Raw genomic sequence first — 14,941 nt, forward strand, 5'->3', positions numbered from 1 at the left:
AATACGGTTTTAGTACTTTGTGAAGGTGCCAGCTGGATGGATGATAATTTTTCTACCCCTGCAGGGCATCAAAGCTTTTATAAAACCATTCTTTTCACACATATTAGCACTTAGCTTATTAAAACAGATGATACTTTTTTTTTTTTTTGTTTTGTAAAGATGCCTGGGAGTGTCTGGAAATATAAAATCTGAGAGTTAAGTCTTATTTTGACCAGCCAGCCTAACAAACAACAAACACTGACATGACATACCATGGCTGAGAGTCTATGTTATGGGACCTTCTGTGACTGCCACAACTGCAGTGTCACAGTAAAGGCTGTGAATTGCTGTTATGAAAACATTTGCTGTAACTTGCATAATTAAATTAAACTGCCAGCAAAGCTTCCTAAAATACTTAGGAGATGACACAAATAAATACATTTCGAAGTCTATATTACGTTCCAGAATTAGTTTTGTAATAAATTCCATTTCACAGTGCTAGAGATGACTTCTTTTCCTGTTCAAATTCCTATGTAATTGTGACTGAGATAATTGTCACGTAAACTGAGCCCAGCTTTTATTTTACATATATTTTTACATGTGTAGTGCTTTAAATTTATACAGAAGGTACTATTTCAGCTGCCTACAGTTTCCCCTTCAGCCAATTAAGAAAAGTAGTCAGATATATAAATTAGTAGTCAGAACTTGAATGAACTGAAATGTGATCATTTCTAACAAAAAGATGAGGATTCAGGGCAAAGGAATGAATGGAACAAGGCTGCAGAAGTTATCAAAGCTGAAGAAAATTACTGCGTGCACCTTGAGGATGAGGATTCCTCTAAACTTTCAGAAGTCAGATTAGAAATTTGAAAATGAGTTTGAAAATTCATTAATTGTTTATAAATGTCAACTTCAAGAAATTAGATGTCTTAAACTGGAAATCCATAAAACAAAATTCTAAAAGTCATTCTGCAGAAGTACCAGCCAAACCCACAATTGTACCTGGCATCTGTGTACTCCTTCTATATACCAGCAGGCAGGGATATGTAATTAATTCTTAATTTTCTTAATTTAGCAAAATTTGGTCGGCAGTGCAATCCACAAACCACACCAATCCAATCCTCTCCATTAACAAATTAAAATCAAAAGATGGAATATAATTGGACTACTCACAGTGGGAAAAATTACTGTTTCAAATAATAATATTCAACCAATTTTATTTGTCCTCTAGCACTTAAGTTTCACACAGAAAATATGAGCAAAAAAAAAATTATCAACAGAGAAGAATATCTAAACAGCTTGCTGAACACCATCAAAGTCCAGCTTATCCCTCCTGATGTAGTAGTGATACAAGCACACCTTGCAAGGCTAGTTACTTACATCAAATAACTTCTCTATGTACATTTCCTCATTGACCTTTTCTCGAAGGATATCCTGGTTTTGCCGAACAAACATAATGTAGGTGTCTGCTAGATCCATTCCTGGTTTCTGTGAAGAAAAAAAGTGAGGGGAGAAAGTAATGGGAACAGAAGAACAAACCCCTCAAAAACTGAGACTTAAGCATAATGAAAACAAATGTTACAATGTTCACAGATGTACAAACTGTATTAACAATACCTTCTGTGAATTCTGGTTAGTTAACATGTTCACGAACTTTCACTATCAAGGTAGTTCTACATGTTTTAATTTATGGAAGCTCTGAGTCATAAATCTACATTGCCATATGCAGTTGAATCAAGTCTTGGCTCTGGAAACATCAGTGCCAAACTCGGACATCTTCCCCTGTTTTTGATAGCGAGGCTTTCATAGATAGCCACTCCAGCCTAAGTGTGGAGATCCAAATCCTGCTATCACATTCAGAAAATACTTAAAAAAGCATTCAGCTCCTTTTTCACTGCCTAAGATTTCTTCTAATTTACTTCCAGTGTACAGCTGAATTTTGTGTTTGATGTTAGTTTCAACTAACTGCAATTCAAACTAAGCTCAAGCACATCCCTGAGACAAATGGCATAAAAAGGCAGTTTTGAGTGTAGTCCTGCTTATATTTTGTAAACTGTTGCATTGTGCAGTCAGCCCAGAGGATGGCTAGGGGAGGAGCAAGGACCAAAATTTTTCCCTTCCTGTACCAATGGAAGTTCTGTGTGAATAGCAGAGCAGGCATAATTTCTATAGCACACCCCCCAGGACATGGTGTGTGTATGTGGCACTACAGCTGTGCGGGCACAGTGTAGTGTGGCTGAAACTGCTCTCTCCTCTGAACCGCTCCCGAATCCAGCTGTGATTTCTGGATCTCTGTACTCATGAAAAGTTGTTCCACAATAACACTCCTAACAGCCTGCAACTTGCCCTTTCCTGGCAGTGTATGCAAAGCTGCTAAGGAGTTCACTTTCTTCTAACGGGAACCAAGAATGCACGCAGGCACTTTGAGAAGTCTTCTGCAAATGCCCTCTATATGAACGAGCTTGTTAAAGTATTACTTACTCCCAAACAGTAGTTTATAATGTTCTTGGCATGCAAAAGAATGTTAAATTCTATAATACTTTATAGTATCAGTTTTATAGTATTATAGTATATAGTATAGTATTATGGTTTTAACATGGGCCTTAAAATTTGTAGAGGATGTAGATTTTGCTAAGATAGAATAATTAATAGTTCTAAGGAAGAAGGACAAAAGCAGTTATACTCAGCCCCTGAATTCCCAAGCATAGGACATGTCTATTTCTTAGAAACTGTTATTGTCTGAAAATAGGACATGAACAACACAGTAAAATATTTAGCATACTTTATAAGCATGTATGCATGAACATGCTCATATAGTTAAAATATTAATATATTATTTTATATTTAGGCTTCCTTTCTAGTCTGCAAGTGAGTATTCAACTGTTTTTCTTATTTCTTATTATCTTGTATGTAATATTTTGTAATTTATATGAACAGGTCTGAGCACAAGAGGGAAGGAGAGGTGCAACATGTCCATACTAAAACTTGTCCAGAAACTGCTGTCATCTTATTACAGTAACAGGATGACAACATTCTTTCTTCAATGCTGCAGTGAGTGAAACCTCCTGGCTTATGAGGTTCAACTCTTTTTACCCTGAATCTACCACCGAAATATAGAGGAATATGTTCCAAAATAAAAAGATTTTCTTTTTCATTTATACACGTGCATATATGGCAGTTTCATTTTTCAAAAGTAGCCATTAAATGTAGAATCATGGCCAGCTTACATGCTTGTAGCATTTCCAAAACTCAGAGTGAAAAACTGAAATATCTCCTACATTTGGACTGGTCATTCCAGAGGCAATGAAAGCTTATTGCAAAATCTTATCCCATCTATATATGTTTAGATAAAACTCTTAAGAGGAAAGCAGGACCAATGATATTTATATCTGCATCACACACCTAAATCCTAAGCACAGAATAAAAAATCTAAGACTTCAACAGACAAAATATTTTCTGTTGGAAAATCTGATTTGCAGAAATTAATAAATCTTCTTCATAAAAAAGTACCTTCACTAAAATGTGATAGAAATTCTTAAGATAAATCAGAAAATGAAGCAGATTTAAAACACAAAACTCCGTATTTTACCTTACCATCACTCATTTGTGATGGCACAAGAGAATACAATCAGTGTTGAAACCTTATGAACTTCTTAAACCTGATACAGAATTTATAGGAATTAGACTAGAGTTAACTTGGAGGAATAATGGAAAGATATTTTGAAATATTTTTAAAATATTTAAATGTTTTGAAATCTCCAGAGATAGGTGAAGGAGATAATCTAGTAAATGAAAGGCTCTCTGTAGTTCTTGAAGATATACATTCAAGTGTATTAATGAATCTTCCACTGAATTCTAAAACTTAGTGGTTCTGCAATTAATACAATATTTTCTTTTACTAAGTTCAATAAAAAAATGTTCATCTTGCAGACAGCCAAAGCAAAAAAAGTAACATTTCCCATCAGCATTAACTCCCTTATCTTTGAGATGTTTACCTAGTCTTGAAGCTGTGACATATGGGAATTTCACACCTAGTGAATATATTTTCATGTAGCTTGTGGTACAGGAGTGTAATCATTAAAAGAATATACACAAGTAAGAGTAACTGCAACAGCTGGTGACATTTACCAATTAGAATTACAGTTCTTTTAAACACTTCATCCTTCTTAATGTGTGCAGGATAATTATCTTTGAAATTGCTGCGGAAAAAAAAAATTAATTTTCCTTTTAAACAGTGTCTGACTTCAGTAGAAGTAAGTCTGGGTAAGGCAGATTATCAATATTCTGAAGTACGTCTGTTTAAACCTTACCAAAATCACTGAAGGTTAATCATCTTTGCTCATAGTGGGCAAAGTACACATGCATGAATTGAATATATTTGTTTTCTCCAAACATGGGGAAAAAGAAAAGAAAACTATTATAAAAATCAAAATAGCTTTAATGCTGTATATTTAATGTTTTAACTTTTTCTTAATAGGGATTATGTAATATTTGGTAACCTTTGATAACACTATTCTTTATTGATCTGCTTTAAATCATTAAGCATCAGAAAAAACCCAAGTTAACACAGAATTAAACAAACAAACAAACAACAAGAAGTTTCATGTGCCTTAGAAAACAAACAAATAGAAACAGAGATATATTTTAAATAACTGTCACAGGGGGCATTTAATTGAAAAGACTAAAGCATTCCAGTCTCCACAGCCATACTCCATAAAAAAATCTTCTCTGAATCTCTGGCAGAACATCTGCTGAAGTTAATGAGAGTCATTTGCACATCTTTGGGAGAAAAATGTAACCTGGTATGTTATCCAGGTAAATATAAAAAAAAATATTGTGTGAAAGTTTCCCCAAGAAAAAAGGTGGGTTTTTTATGATAGAAAGTTATTTTAAGTTTGTTTTATTCAGAACAGCAGACAAGCTGTTTTGCCTATCTGAAAATGAAAGAGAACCAGACAAAGAGATGAATAGAGAAACTGGAAACACAAAGACATCAAATAAAATACCAGGAAATTAAGAGTTGTAAATAGGGTTACTTTGTCGCTGGTTACACAAGTAACTGAATACACTGGCGAGTGAATGAGTTTAAACAAGGGTGTAGGCTTCAGCACATTCTTTTTTAGGGTTAATCACTAGTTAACCTGGCAAGATGAACATGCTGTTTGGGGAAAAAAAAATTTAAAATCCTTGTTAATTATATACTGCAAGTGCTCTTACTTCCTGCTGCTGCACCTAATCCCACAGGTGCAGGTTGTCCCTTACTATTCACTGGTAGGTGGGTCCTACTGCCAGGCTCTTTTACATAGCAATAAATTCAGATAAAGAAGAAACAGCCTTGTTTTCCCCACTTGAACAGGAAAACAGTATCACAGTGTCTATTTAACATGGAGGCAAATGTTAAAAGTTAAAATATATTATTTGTTTCCAAGATGATGTAGAAGCTGTTTTATGAATGACATGCATGGCTCCCACAGGCAATATTTGCCTGAAGCACTTAGTGAAATTGCCTTAATTTGCAGTGATTTAAATATTTTGCTGCTGAAAGATTGCAGTGGGTTTAATGTTGCCACTAATATTAGGCATTTTCCTACAGGCAAGGTACACCTAAGTTTCTGAACAGCATTTTGCAACACAACAGTTTGGCATAAATCTCAGTGAAAATCAGTACATTTGTAATACTTGAGTTATGTTTATTCTCACTTTGGCTTTTGTCACAGAACATTTCTTAGCATTAGGGAGTATTAAATGAACTTATTTAATACAAAAACTAGAAACCAGCCTCAACCCACTACACTAGTTTTACTGAGTTGCTGTCCTGCCAAGGCATTAATGTTTCAAAGATGAGAACAGATGCTAGAGACTAACCATACAATAACAAAATCCATCCAGTTTTCTGTTTGCTTTCCTCTCCACCTCTCTCCCCTCCCTTGCATCCTGGAGGGAGTCATTTCAACTACAGCATGGTTGTAACAATGCAATGAAAAGGAGAGATGAGCTGGAGGGGGCTATTGTGAGGAACACAGGAGCTCCTTATTCAGTGTCCACCACAAAATGAAAAAGCATGTTGGAAAATTTCACTGCCTGTAAGTTCTTCTCTAAATACTGCAAGGCTCATCACTGGGGTATGGAATTACAAAATTAAAATATCATTAAAATACTTTTGGAATAAAAACTACTTGTATCCATGGCTAGATCATCATCCCCATATTTTCTTAGAAAATTAAATACATAAGCCAGGGAGGAAGGTGCACCATTTGCATAATCAGTCTATTATAGAGGTAACATTTTAATTTCACATGGTTATAAAAAAATTATTTTTTTTAAATGAAACAAATGCAAAGCATTTTCTCTCCCTTAAAAAATCTTCTTTAAAAGAAACAGCAAATGTGGCAAAGAGGAGATTGTGTATTTTGAGAAGTCTCGTGGAAAATTTAAACTGGTTCTGCAAGCATTTACAAAAACACCTTTTCGTATACATATAGTTTCAATGCATTCATGGGGAAACACAGGCATGCAAATGTCTGCACCAGGATTTTGATTCTTAGTGAAAAAACCACTAAAGGCCCTATGAAAAAATTTGGTATTAAAATATGCTTTTTTTTCTCCATAAAGTTGTATTTTACCATGCCATATTAGCTTTCCTACTGATTAGTAGTCATCCTTCTGATTTCTATTTAAGAGGTATCTCAAAAGTAATGCTGACTTAAAACAGATGCTGCAGGGCTTTCCCTCCAATTCTACAATAGCTTGTTTCCACAGACTGGAAAACAGAAGGGCCAGTTCTCAGGTCTGGGTATACAGAGGAGGAGGAAGCCAGGAGAAGCCCTAAGTGTAAGGATAATACCCTTTCTGTGGTCTTTTTTATAAAAATAGAGTTCTAAAAGAAAATCCAGCTTAAAAATGACTAGCATCATATGGCCACACCTGAAAAAACAATTATTCCTCTCAAAAAGATTTTTTGCTTCTTAAAATCAGCTAGATGAGGCCATGCAGTACAAGTGTGATATCTGAAAATGAAGGTATCTGGAAGGTCCCCATGTGTGTCTGCCTGGTAGGGGGCAGAGTTCCTTCTCTGGCCTCTGCAAGACCCCATAAGTCAAATGCTGGCACATGTGTGAGGCCCCTTTTCATACCTCTGATCCCCACATAAAGGCAGGGAGAGGGCTGGCATTGTGTGAGCTGTGCACTGCTGTCAGCCCTGGCTCCCTCCAATGGCCCCTCTGCACTGGCTGTGACAGGTGGCCCATAGGAAGAGAGGCAGGATTAGGTTCCTTCTGTGCCCTCTGAGTGACTGGCATAGATTACTGGCTCCTACAAAGGGATTCAAACATACCTTTTCTGAACAAAAAGCACTATATACATGAGCATGTAACTGGATGCTCAATTTGTATGAGTAATTGCTCTGGTTGTATTTGTCAATGCAGCAAATGTGTGTGGAAATGACCAGCCAAAGACACGATTGTTTGTATGCAAAACTGACTTACATGATGAGAAATTGAACACAATGAAATTATCTACATGATTAGGGAATAATAATCATTTGAGATTGACAACATACTTTTTTTAATCCTCAATTTTACTGCATTCTTTCCCTATTCTCATTAATTAACTGGCTTTGTGAACAGAATATTAAAAAAAGGAAATATATTAGGTTGTACTTCTACATCTGCTATGGATTGCTTAGACTTTAAGAGAAACTAACAAAGGATTACAGTGGATTTAGATGAGTTGTCTATTTAAATCAGCTTCTGCATTCCCAGTTATCAAAACATAGCATGAAAAAGAGAACCAATGTCATCCCTCGTGCACTACTTGTAACATTTGTGTTATTTTCCTCCAAACATTTGGTTTCTTCCATTTGCACAGCAGCCACATTTTTTTCCACTGCAGAGCCTTGCATACTGTGACAATTACCAATAAGCTGAGCATAACAGCAACTAAATTTTTTCATTATTATTTTTAGGAAATCACAGGATATCATTGTTATTCTTCCTAGTCTGGGTAATTCTGCACTGTTGCTATTATTTCTGTTGGGGTTTCAATTGCCAAAACATATGTAGTGTCCATACAGCCCTCTATGCAGAGCTGGGGAAAGCAATGAGAGCTCCTTGGCCCTTCATATGTCCCACTTCTTGAAGGGCATTCTGAAAAATTGAGGCTTACATTCCATGTTTTCTTAAACAGTTAAAAAACCCCATAAAACCACTTTTTTTGTCTTCACTTGGTTGTAATTAACCATAATTCTCTAGCAAGAATAATGAATTGAGGGGTAGACAGCAAGGGTAGGTAGCATTTTTACCAACCTATCTGCCAAATGAACCACAAGTCTGTGTCTATCTTTCCAACCCTGGTCCTGAGAGATTGACAGATGCTGTCTAGGGAATGTGCACCTTTGTGTCCAACTATTTACTGTCTAAAGCCTCTCTCAACATTAACAGAATTAACCTGTACCTCAAAATGACTAAAAATCCAGGAATGCCTTCCCTACTTTTGAATAATTTACTATTTTTATTTCGTTTTATTTAACTTTTTTTGTCCCCTTTACCTCTTATCCTCCCTCTAAAACATTTTGCTCAGTACTACCTTCATTTCTCCTGACATCTTTTTTGCCTAGTTAGCTTCTTTTTATTTCAGTACAAACCAGCACATTTTTCACTCTTTGCAAAATCCTGGTATTCAAAGATGAAAAACTCTGTCAAATCCACACACTCAAACAACCCCCCAAACACCTTGTCCCCCCCAGCCCCCCTGCTTTCTCCCCCAGATGCACCAAGGGGTCTCACCCTGGTGGAGGTGGGGCACAGGGGGCACAATGCCATTGTCTAACACGTGCAAGTCTGCACTTATTTGCAACTACATCAAAAGAAAGGGCTGACTGTGGTCAGTTTAAGTAACTTTCACAGAGGCAGCTATATGGTGAGAAAGAAGAAGAAGAAAGAAGACAAGAAGAAATTATACAACATATTAGGTCAAAATAAAACCATGAGGCATTTAATTAGCTTCAGTGCAGGCTTGCTAGGTCACTGTCACACTAGCAAGAGCTCAGCGTACATTCCTCCCTGTGGCTGCCCCTCACTCCACTTCTCACTTCAGCTGTGAGCCCAGGTGATGACCTTGTGATGTGACGGCTTTCAGCCTCCTCTTACAGCTGGAATCTTTTCCTTTGACATCTGGAGATTTTAGGCCCTATTCAGACTGGACAGCTGCCGTCAGTAAGGGCTCTTGGCCTCAACTGCATCTCCACAACAAAAGAATGTGAAGAAGGAAAACTAACCCCCAGCCTATGAAAACCTTTCAGTCCAGGTAAAAAGACCTCCAGAATTTGAAAATCTTTGCCTGGTCAGATCCACAGCTTCCCTGAAGCACAGTTTACATTTGTAGTTTACAGCTGTGGAGCTACAGTGCAGTTGAAGTGCTTGGGGAAAGGTGTGTGAGAAAGCTGGGAAGTGAAAATATTGTAACAATGCAAGGATTTTGGTAGCCTGTCAATAATGTGGTGCTTTCTTCAAGCCACACCATCCAGTGAATGTGAGTGGGGCTCCAGCAACCTCTCCCTGCTCGTCTCCCTCTTCCTCTGGAACAGTGGGTGCATCCCTGTGGGACTGATTTGCAATATTCCACAGAGCTTGTGGCAAATGTATTTTTCAGTCTCATTTTTGTTGTGAGCTTCAACATCAGTGTATCCAGGCCAATAGTAAAAGATTTCGATGTCTCCTCCTCATAGATATGTAATTTGGAGAGTTCTCCATATTACCTGAAAGAAGCCAATGAACTTCTAGTCTGTCCACTAATTTTTTCTTTAGGTCTTTGGGTTTTAGGTTACTCAACAGGGACCTTTTGACCTTTTGTGGCAGCTACACACCACAATATATTAACTAAAGGTAAACTAAACTGTATTTGATATGAGGTCACTCCTTTGAATGAAAGACAGCCTGCTTTTATCTTTTTTATAAAACAAAAGAGCACTTTCAAAGGTAAAAAATACCTAGGCAAAAAAAAAAGTCTGAAAACATTATCTGAAAAGAACAGAAATGTTGCAATTTATCTTATGAATAAAACAAATATAAAGACAGCAAAATAACAAATTTCAGAAACAGAGATTTTTCCTTTTATTTAACATGCATGGACTGAAAAATAATTCAGACAAAAAATAATTATTTAAGCTTGGATTTTTCAGGAGTGAAGTGCTGAAGGTTTTGCTGGTCACCACACAGTTTAGCAGATCTGGCATTTATCTATATTTTAATTTAGCATTTTCCATTTAAAAAATAGTTTTCACTTATGTAATAATTGTAGTCGTTTTTGCTGTGCTTGAAAAACAAGATTTTTTTAGAACTGCATTAAAAAGGGATGAGAATGCAGACTTATGAGAGAACAAGTGACATTGACAGGGAAAATGACAGTATTACATAACTTTGCTTATTTAAAGAAAAGATATTCTACTCTCATACTCTAATAAAAATATTTTAACAGTCGAATTTTGCCTTTATGTATAAAAAAGCTCCAAAAATTTCTCCTTTATTTTTTTACTTATTGCACAACCAATGGTAAATCAAATAGGGATTAAGCAAGCAAGGGGTTAAACAAGCAGACCTGAGTCGTGAAGTAAGAAATCAAGAAATAATGGATATTCAAGTATGATGCTTTTACTTGTTGCTTATACTACATATTTGAACAATTTATCACCACAAAAGAGTATCTAAGTTACAATCCTCACTCTTCCACAACTGGAAATGTGCATTGAGAATAACCTTTCCACAGTTTGCTTTGAGAGTTACTTATTGCACAAGGGAAATGAAACGTCCTCTCAGGGTTGGAGTGGCTGTTTAAATACTCTATGTAAAGCTGTAATGAATCTCTGTAGGAAAGCAAAATGTCAACAATAAAAAATGTGAGCTAAAGCCCCCCTAATTTCTGAATTAGTATGAGCAATAGAATAAATAAATCTAAAAGGGTTACACTTACCGGAACATCAACATATTTGGCAGCTGCTTTTACCTTTAGAAAATTAAGCATAAAACACACAGTAAGTACTCATTACTACAAATTGCACACAATTTCAGAATTATGCACAGAAAGAATAACAGAACCTTTGAGAATCCAAACACTTACAGTGAATGAAACTAATGATGAGAAGAAAGTACCTTCATCATATCTTGACAATTTAGACAGCACACCTTCTAACACTGAAACAACCTGGAGGAAAAGCACAGAGAAAAATCTAAATGAACAGTGTGAAAATTAAATATTTGGAGTGAGAATGTGATTTTTCTTCCTCATATTTGTCTCGATCAGCAGGGCAACATGAACTGTAAGTGATCACTTTGTCCACCTCACAAAGTGCTGAAATCAAGGATTACCTTCTTTCTGCAGCTTCACTTCTTGATCAAACAGATGGAAACTGCTGCACCACAGCAGAAATAGAAACCCAACCCAAAGTGTCTCCTGAGGCAGGCCTGCTTCCAATAAAACATTGCTGCCTCTAGAACATGGTTGAATATAGCAGTGTGTGTACCCAGCATGTATTTTGGGTAGAAATCACGTTATTTTCTACGACCACAGTTTCAAAGATGATGGAGCACAATTGCTAAAGGTGGTGATTGTGATACCATGTTTCTTTCATTTTTGCTATTAAACAGAAAACCAGCTCTGATTTCAGCTGAAAGTGTAATAGCACTGGTTTTCTGTCAGCAGCATGAGCTGTTGAGCTGCTATTCCGTGGCCAAGAAGGTGGCAAGAAAATGTATGCCCAAAGTCTCTGGTGTGATGTGGTTTCTCTCCCCTGGACTTTCACCTGCTATTGTCTGAGTAGTGTGACTCCTCAGTAAGAGGTATGAATAGGTGTTTTTGACAAAATTTTTGTTCTGACCAAAAAAAAAAAAAAAAAATCTTATTAATTGCATTAATGACAGCTTTAATGTTTAAACTCCCCAAAATTCGCCTTAAAGCAAACAAATTCCCTTTACACATCCCTCTGTAATGTTACTTTGCTCAAGTAATTCACAGTATATAACATAAAATATCTGTCAGCCATTGTATTCATGCACATTTATTTTACACATATAAATTGCTTTCCAGTTTATAAAAAGATTGTTTTAAAAGTCATCCCTTGCTCCCAAAACAGTCATTCCTCAACCAAGAGTATCATTTTATGAGTGTGAGGACAGAACAAAATTCCATCTGGCATGCTGTTAATGGGCCCTGTAACAGTGTCACAACAGTGTCACCTCCAGAGGAACTGAGATCATCACTTTACAATAAGCCCTGCTCTTAACAGTTCAAGGAGCAGGAGCAAGTGCAAACCTACATTTGTCATTTATCAATCTAACCTGTCATATTTACAGTGATTAATTAAGACACTGGTACATAGGTGCCAATCAAAGAATAAATCCCCATCACAAGAGAGACTGGCAGTTGTTTCCTCACCCGCTTTATTAGACCAAATATCAGCTTTCTGCTTTGCAGTTGCATGCTTGTGAGAAGCTGCTGTTCATACTTTGACTAATTTTATCTGATTGACAAGGATTCCTTCTGCAGAAAAGTGCTCAACTTTATTGTGCAAAGATTGGCTAAGGAAAAGGCTGATTTCATAAACAACGTGGTGTCCACAGTGCCAGCATACGAATCCAATACAAGTGGGACACAAAATAACAGACAGAAAAACATTTCAGCATCCAGGATGTCTGTTTAAACAAAAGGCTCAGTTATGTAGCTGCAAACTTGTTTTCTGAGATGTCAGTGTATGGACTTGTGAAACTGTAAAAGCATTTCTGCACATGCCTCACATGCTATGAACTGGTTACCCTGAGACACGCTGTGCTTTGCCTCACTGTTTAGTGCTATTCCTGTGAATTCCTGAGTGATGTGTCTTGTGTAAAAACTGCCCAGTACAGTTCTTAACAAGTAAAACCTCACTGAAGGAAAAGAATTATTTTCAGTTTCATAAGTGACTTGCAGCTAAAAACAATGATTGAAACCCTTATTCCACTGAGACACAAAGGAGTCAATAAAGAGGTAAAGGTTGGAAAATAATGAAAATATATTAGATGCAAAAGATGAATGCATATGGGTTATCATGCACGCTGATGTGCATTATTTTGGCCAAAACCAAGATCTAAACCTCAGTCTTCCTTTGTACCCTCAGAAGCTTTCTGCCTTGAAACAGAAGCAATCAGGATGTCACTGGTATTTCACATCTCAAGTGAGGAGACACTGGTTAGGCTTCCAGTGACGAGCCAATGACACAGAATATTTGCTTTCTGTATTGAGATTTCAGCCTCTAGTATTACTGTGGTAACTAATAATCCAAATCCCTCTGTATTGACAGCAGTTTTCCCTAGAATTTGTTGCACATACATCCAGAGGGAATATGACTATATTCTTCCTTTTTTATAATCTCAGATATTAAGGAAAAAAATCAAAAACTTTAACCTTTAATAGCACGATTTTTTCTGATCAAATTCCCCTTTCTTCCTATTCCTTTTCAATAACACTAAAACCATAAACTGGAAGATTACTTGGGAGCTATGATAGGTAACATGTAAAACTTGAAACCATTGAATTGAACTGCTTATAATTATGTTTACACCAAAACTTCACTTTAGACCAAATATGGTTTACATGCTTCTACACAGTTATCAGTAAGTGGACACATTTATTTTAAACTTCTATAATGATTCTACAAAGCCTTTCTCTTCAAGTAGGTGTCAGTCCAAAAGCAGATTCCCACCCCCCATCCCCCTCAGCAAGCTGTGACAAGCAAAAACAAAAGCATGATGAAAGTTCTGACCAGAGTCTCATTTTTTGTCACTAACTCACAAATTGTGACTATATGGCTTATTTATCCTGCTTTGAAAATCAAATATTTCTGGGTAGTTTGCAATGTATAGATAACAAAATTTCTTATAAAATCTTTCTTTTGTGTCATTATTTGCTGTTTTCTTCAAACTATTCAGGATGGAAAGTTTTTTTTGTATCAATCACTTACAACTTTTACTGGAATAGAGGTGCTTCAGAAAGACAAGACATTGTTTAAGTTTTATTCACTTCATCTCCAGTCCTTATATCACGTCAAAACACATTTTATTTTTAAATAAAAAATCCTAAAAAATCAATTTCAAGAAACAACAACTTATAAAATATTTTTAATTAAATGCTTTGTGGACCAAAATGTAATTAAAAAGTTAAATTGAAACTCTGGATATTGTTCACCTCCAAACACAAAATTTAAATACTAAATGATAGGATGAAAGTTCTCATGTAAGAAATTCAACAAAAAATAACACATGGCATTATGTAAGACAATATTGACAAAATTTAGTCCTACCAGTTCTACTAGCTTCTAGCAATTCCTATCTACAGCAGAAACACAGAAGACAAACTTAATTTCAATAGCAGGCTGCACAGAAATTGTTTACTCAATTGTTATAAAATTTAATTTTGTAAATTCAATATTAGTTGTACAAATAGTATTTACAAATCATGTTGTCTCCTAAAATTTTCCTGCATATAGAGAAACTGTGTGATATTTGAATACAGCTCCAAAGTTCATCCATTTTCTGCTGCATTATAAATGAAAATGTAAATAGTTTTACCTTTGAAACAAGAAGTGAAATAATTTCTTTAACAGTTTCTTCAACCAAGTCATCTATTTTTGAATGGTATTGTTGCTGTAATTCAAAAGATAAAAAAGCATTAGCATGTATATGAACACACACTTTTGTCATAAGTCATAAATGGTGCAAAGCTGATAACCCTGCCAGATCAGATTTACTTAAAATTATCATTTTGAACATCAGAAGAACAAACCCTTGAAAATGATCCACCCAATCAACAGTTTCTTACATTCTGTGTTGAAAATTTTCCCATGTACACTGTTGAGTTAAGCAGCTAATGGGGTTATTATTTAGATGAATTGAGTTCTTATACTTATTCAGGCAAAGGAATGTGAAGGATAGTTTTT

General features: G+C 35.9%; 1 protein-coding gene across 8 annotated transcripts in view; it reads right to left on the reverse strand.

Moving 5' to 3' along the window:
• CADPS2 (calcium dependent secretion activator 2) overlaps nt 1-14,941 on the reverse strand; it is a 284,524-nt gene that overhangs the window by 20,011 nt on the left and 249,572 nt on the right. For all 8 annotated transcript variants that reach the window (XM_063155367.1, XM_063155366.1, XM_063155362.1 and 5 more), the window contains 4 exons: nt 14,574-14,648; nt 11,092-11,175; nt 10,945-10,977; nt 1,360-1,467 (listed from right to left, as the gene is read on the reverse strand). In XM_063155367.1, coding sequence (XP_063011437.1) covers nt 1,360-1,467; nt 10,945-10,977; nt 11,092-11,175; nt 14,574-14,648 — 300 coding nt within the window. The remainder of the gene's footprint in view (nt 1-1,359; nt 1,468-10,944; nt 10,978-11,091; nt 11,176-14,573; nt 14,649-14,941) is intronic.

This window comes from Melospiza melodia, chromosome 4 (genome assembly GCF_035770615.1).
Source record: "Melospiza melodia melodia isolate bMelMel2 chromosome 4, bMelMel2.pri, whole genome shotgun sequence".
Lineage (NCBI taxonomy): Eukaryota > Metazoa > Chordata > Aves > Passeriformes > Passerellidae > Melospiza > Melospiza melodia.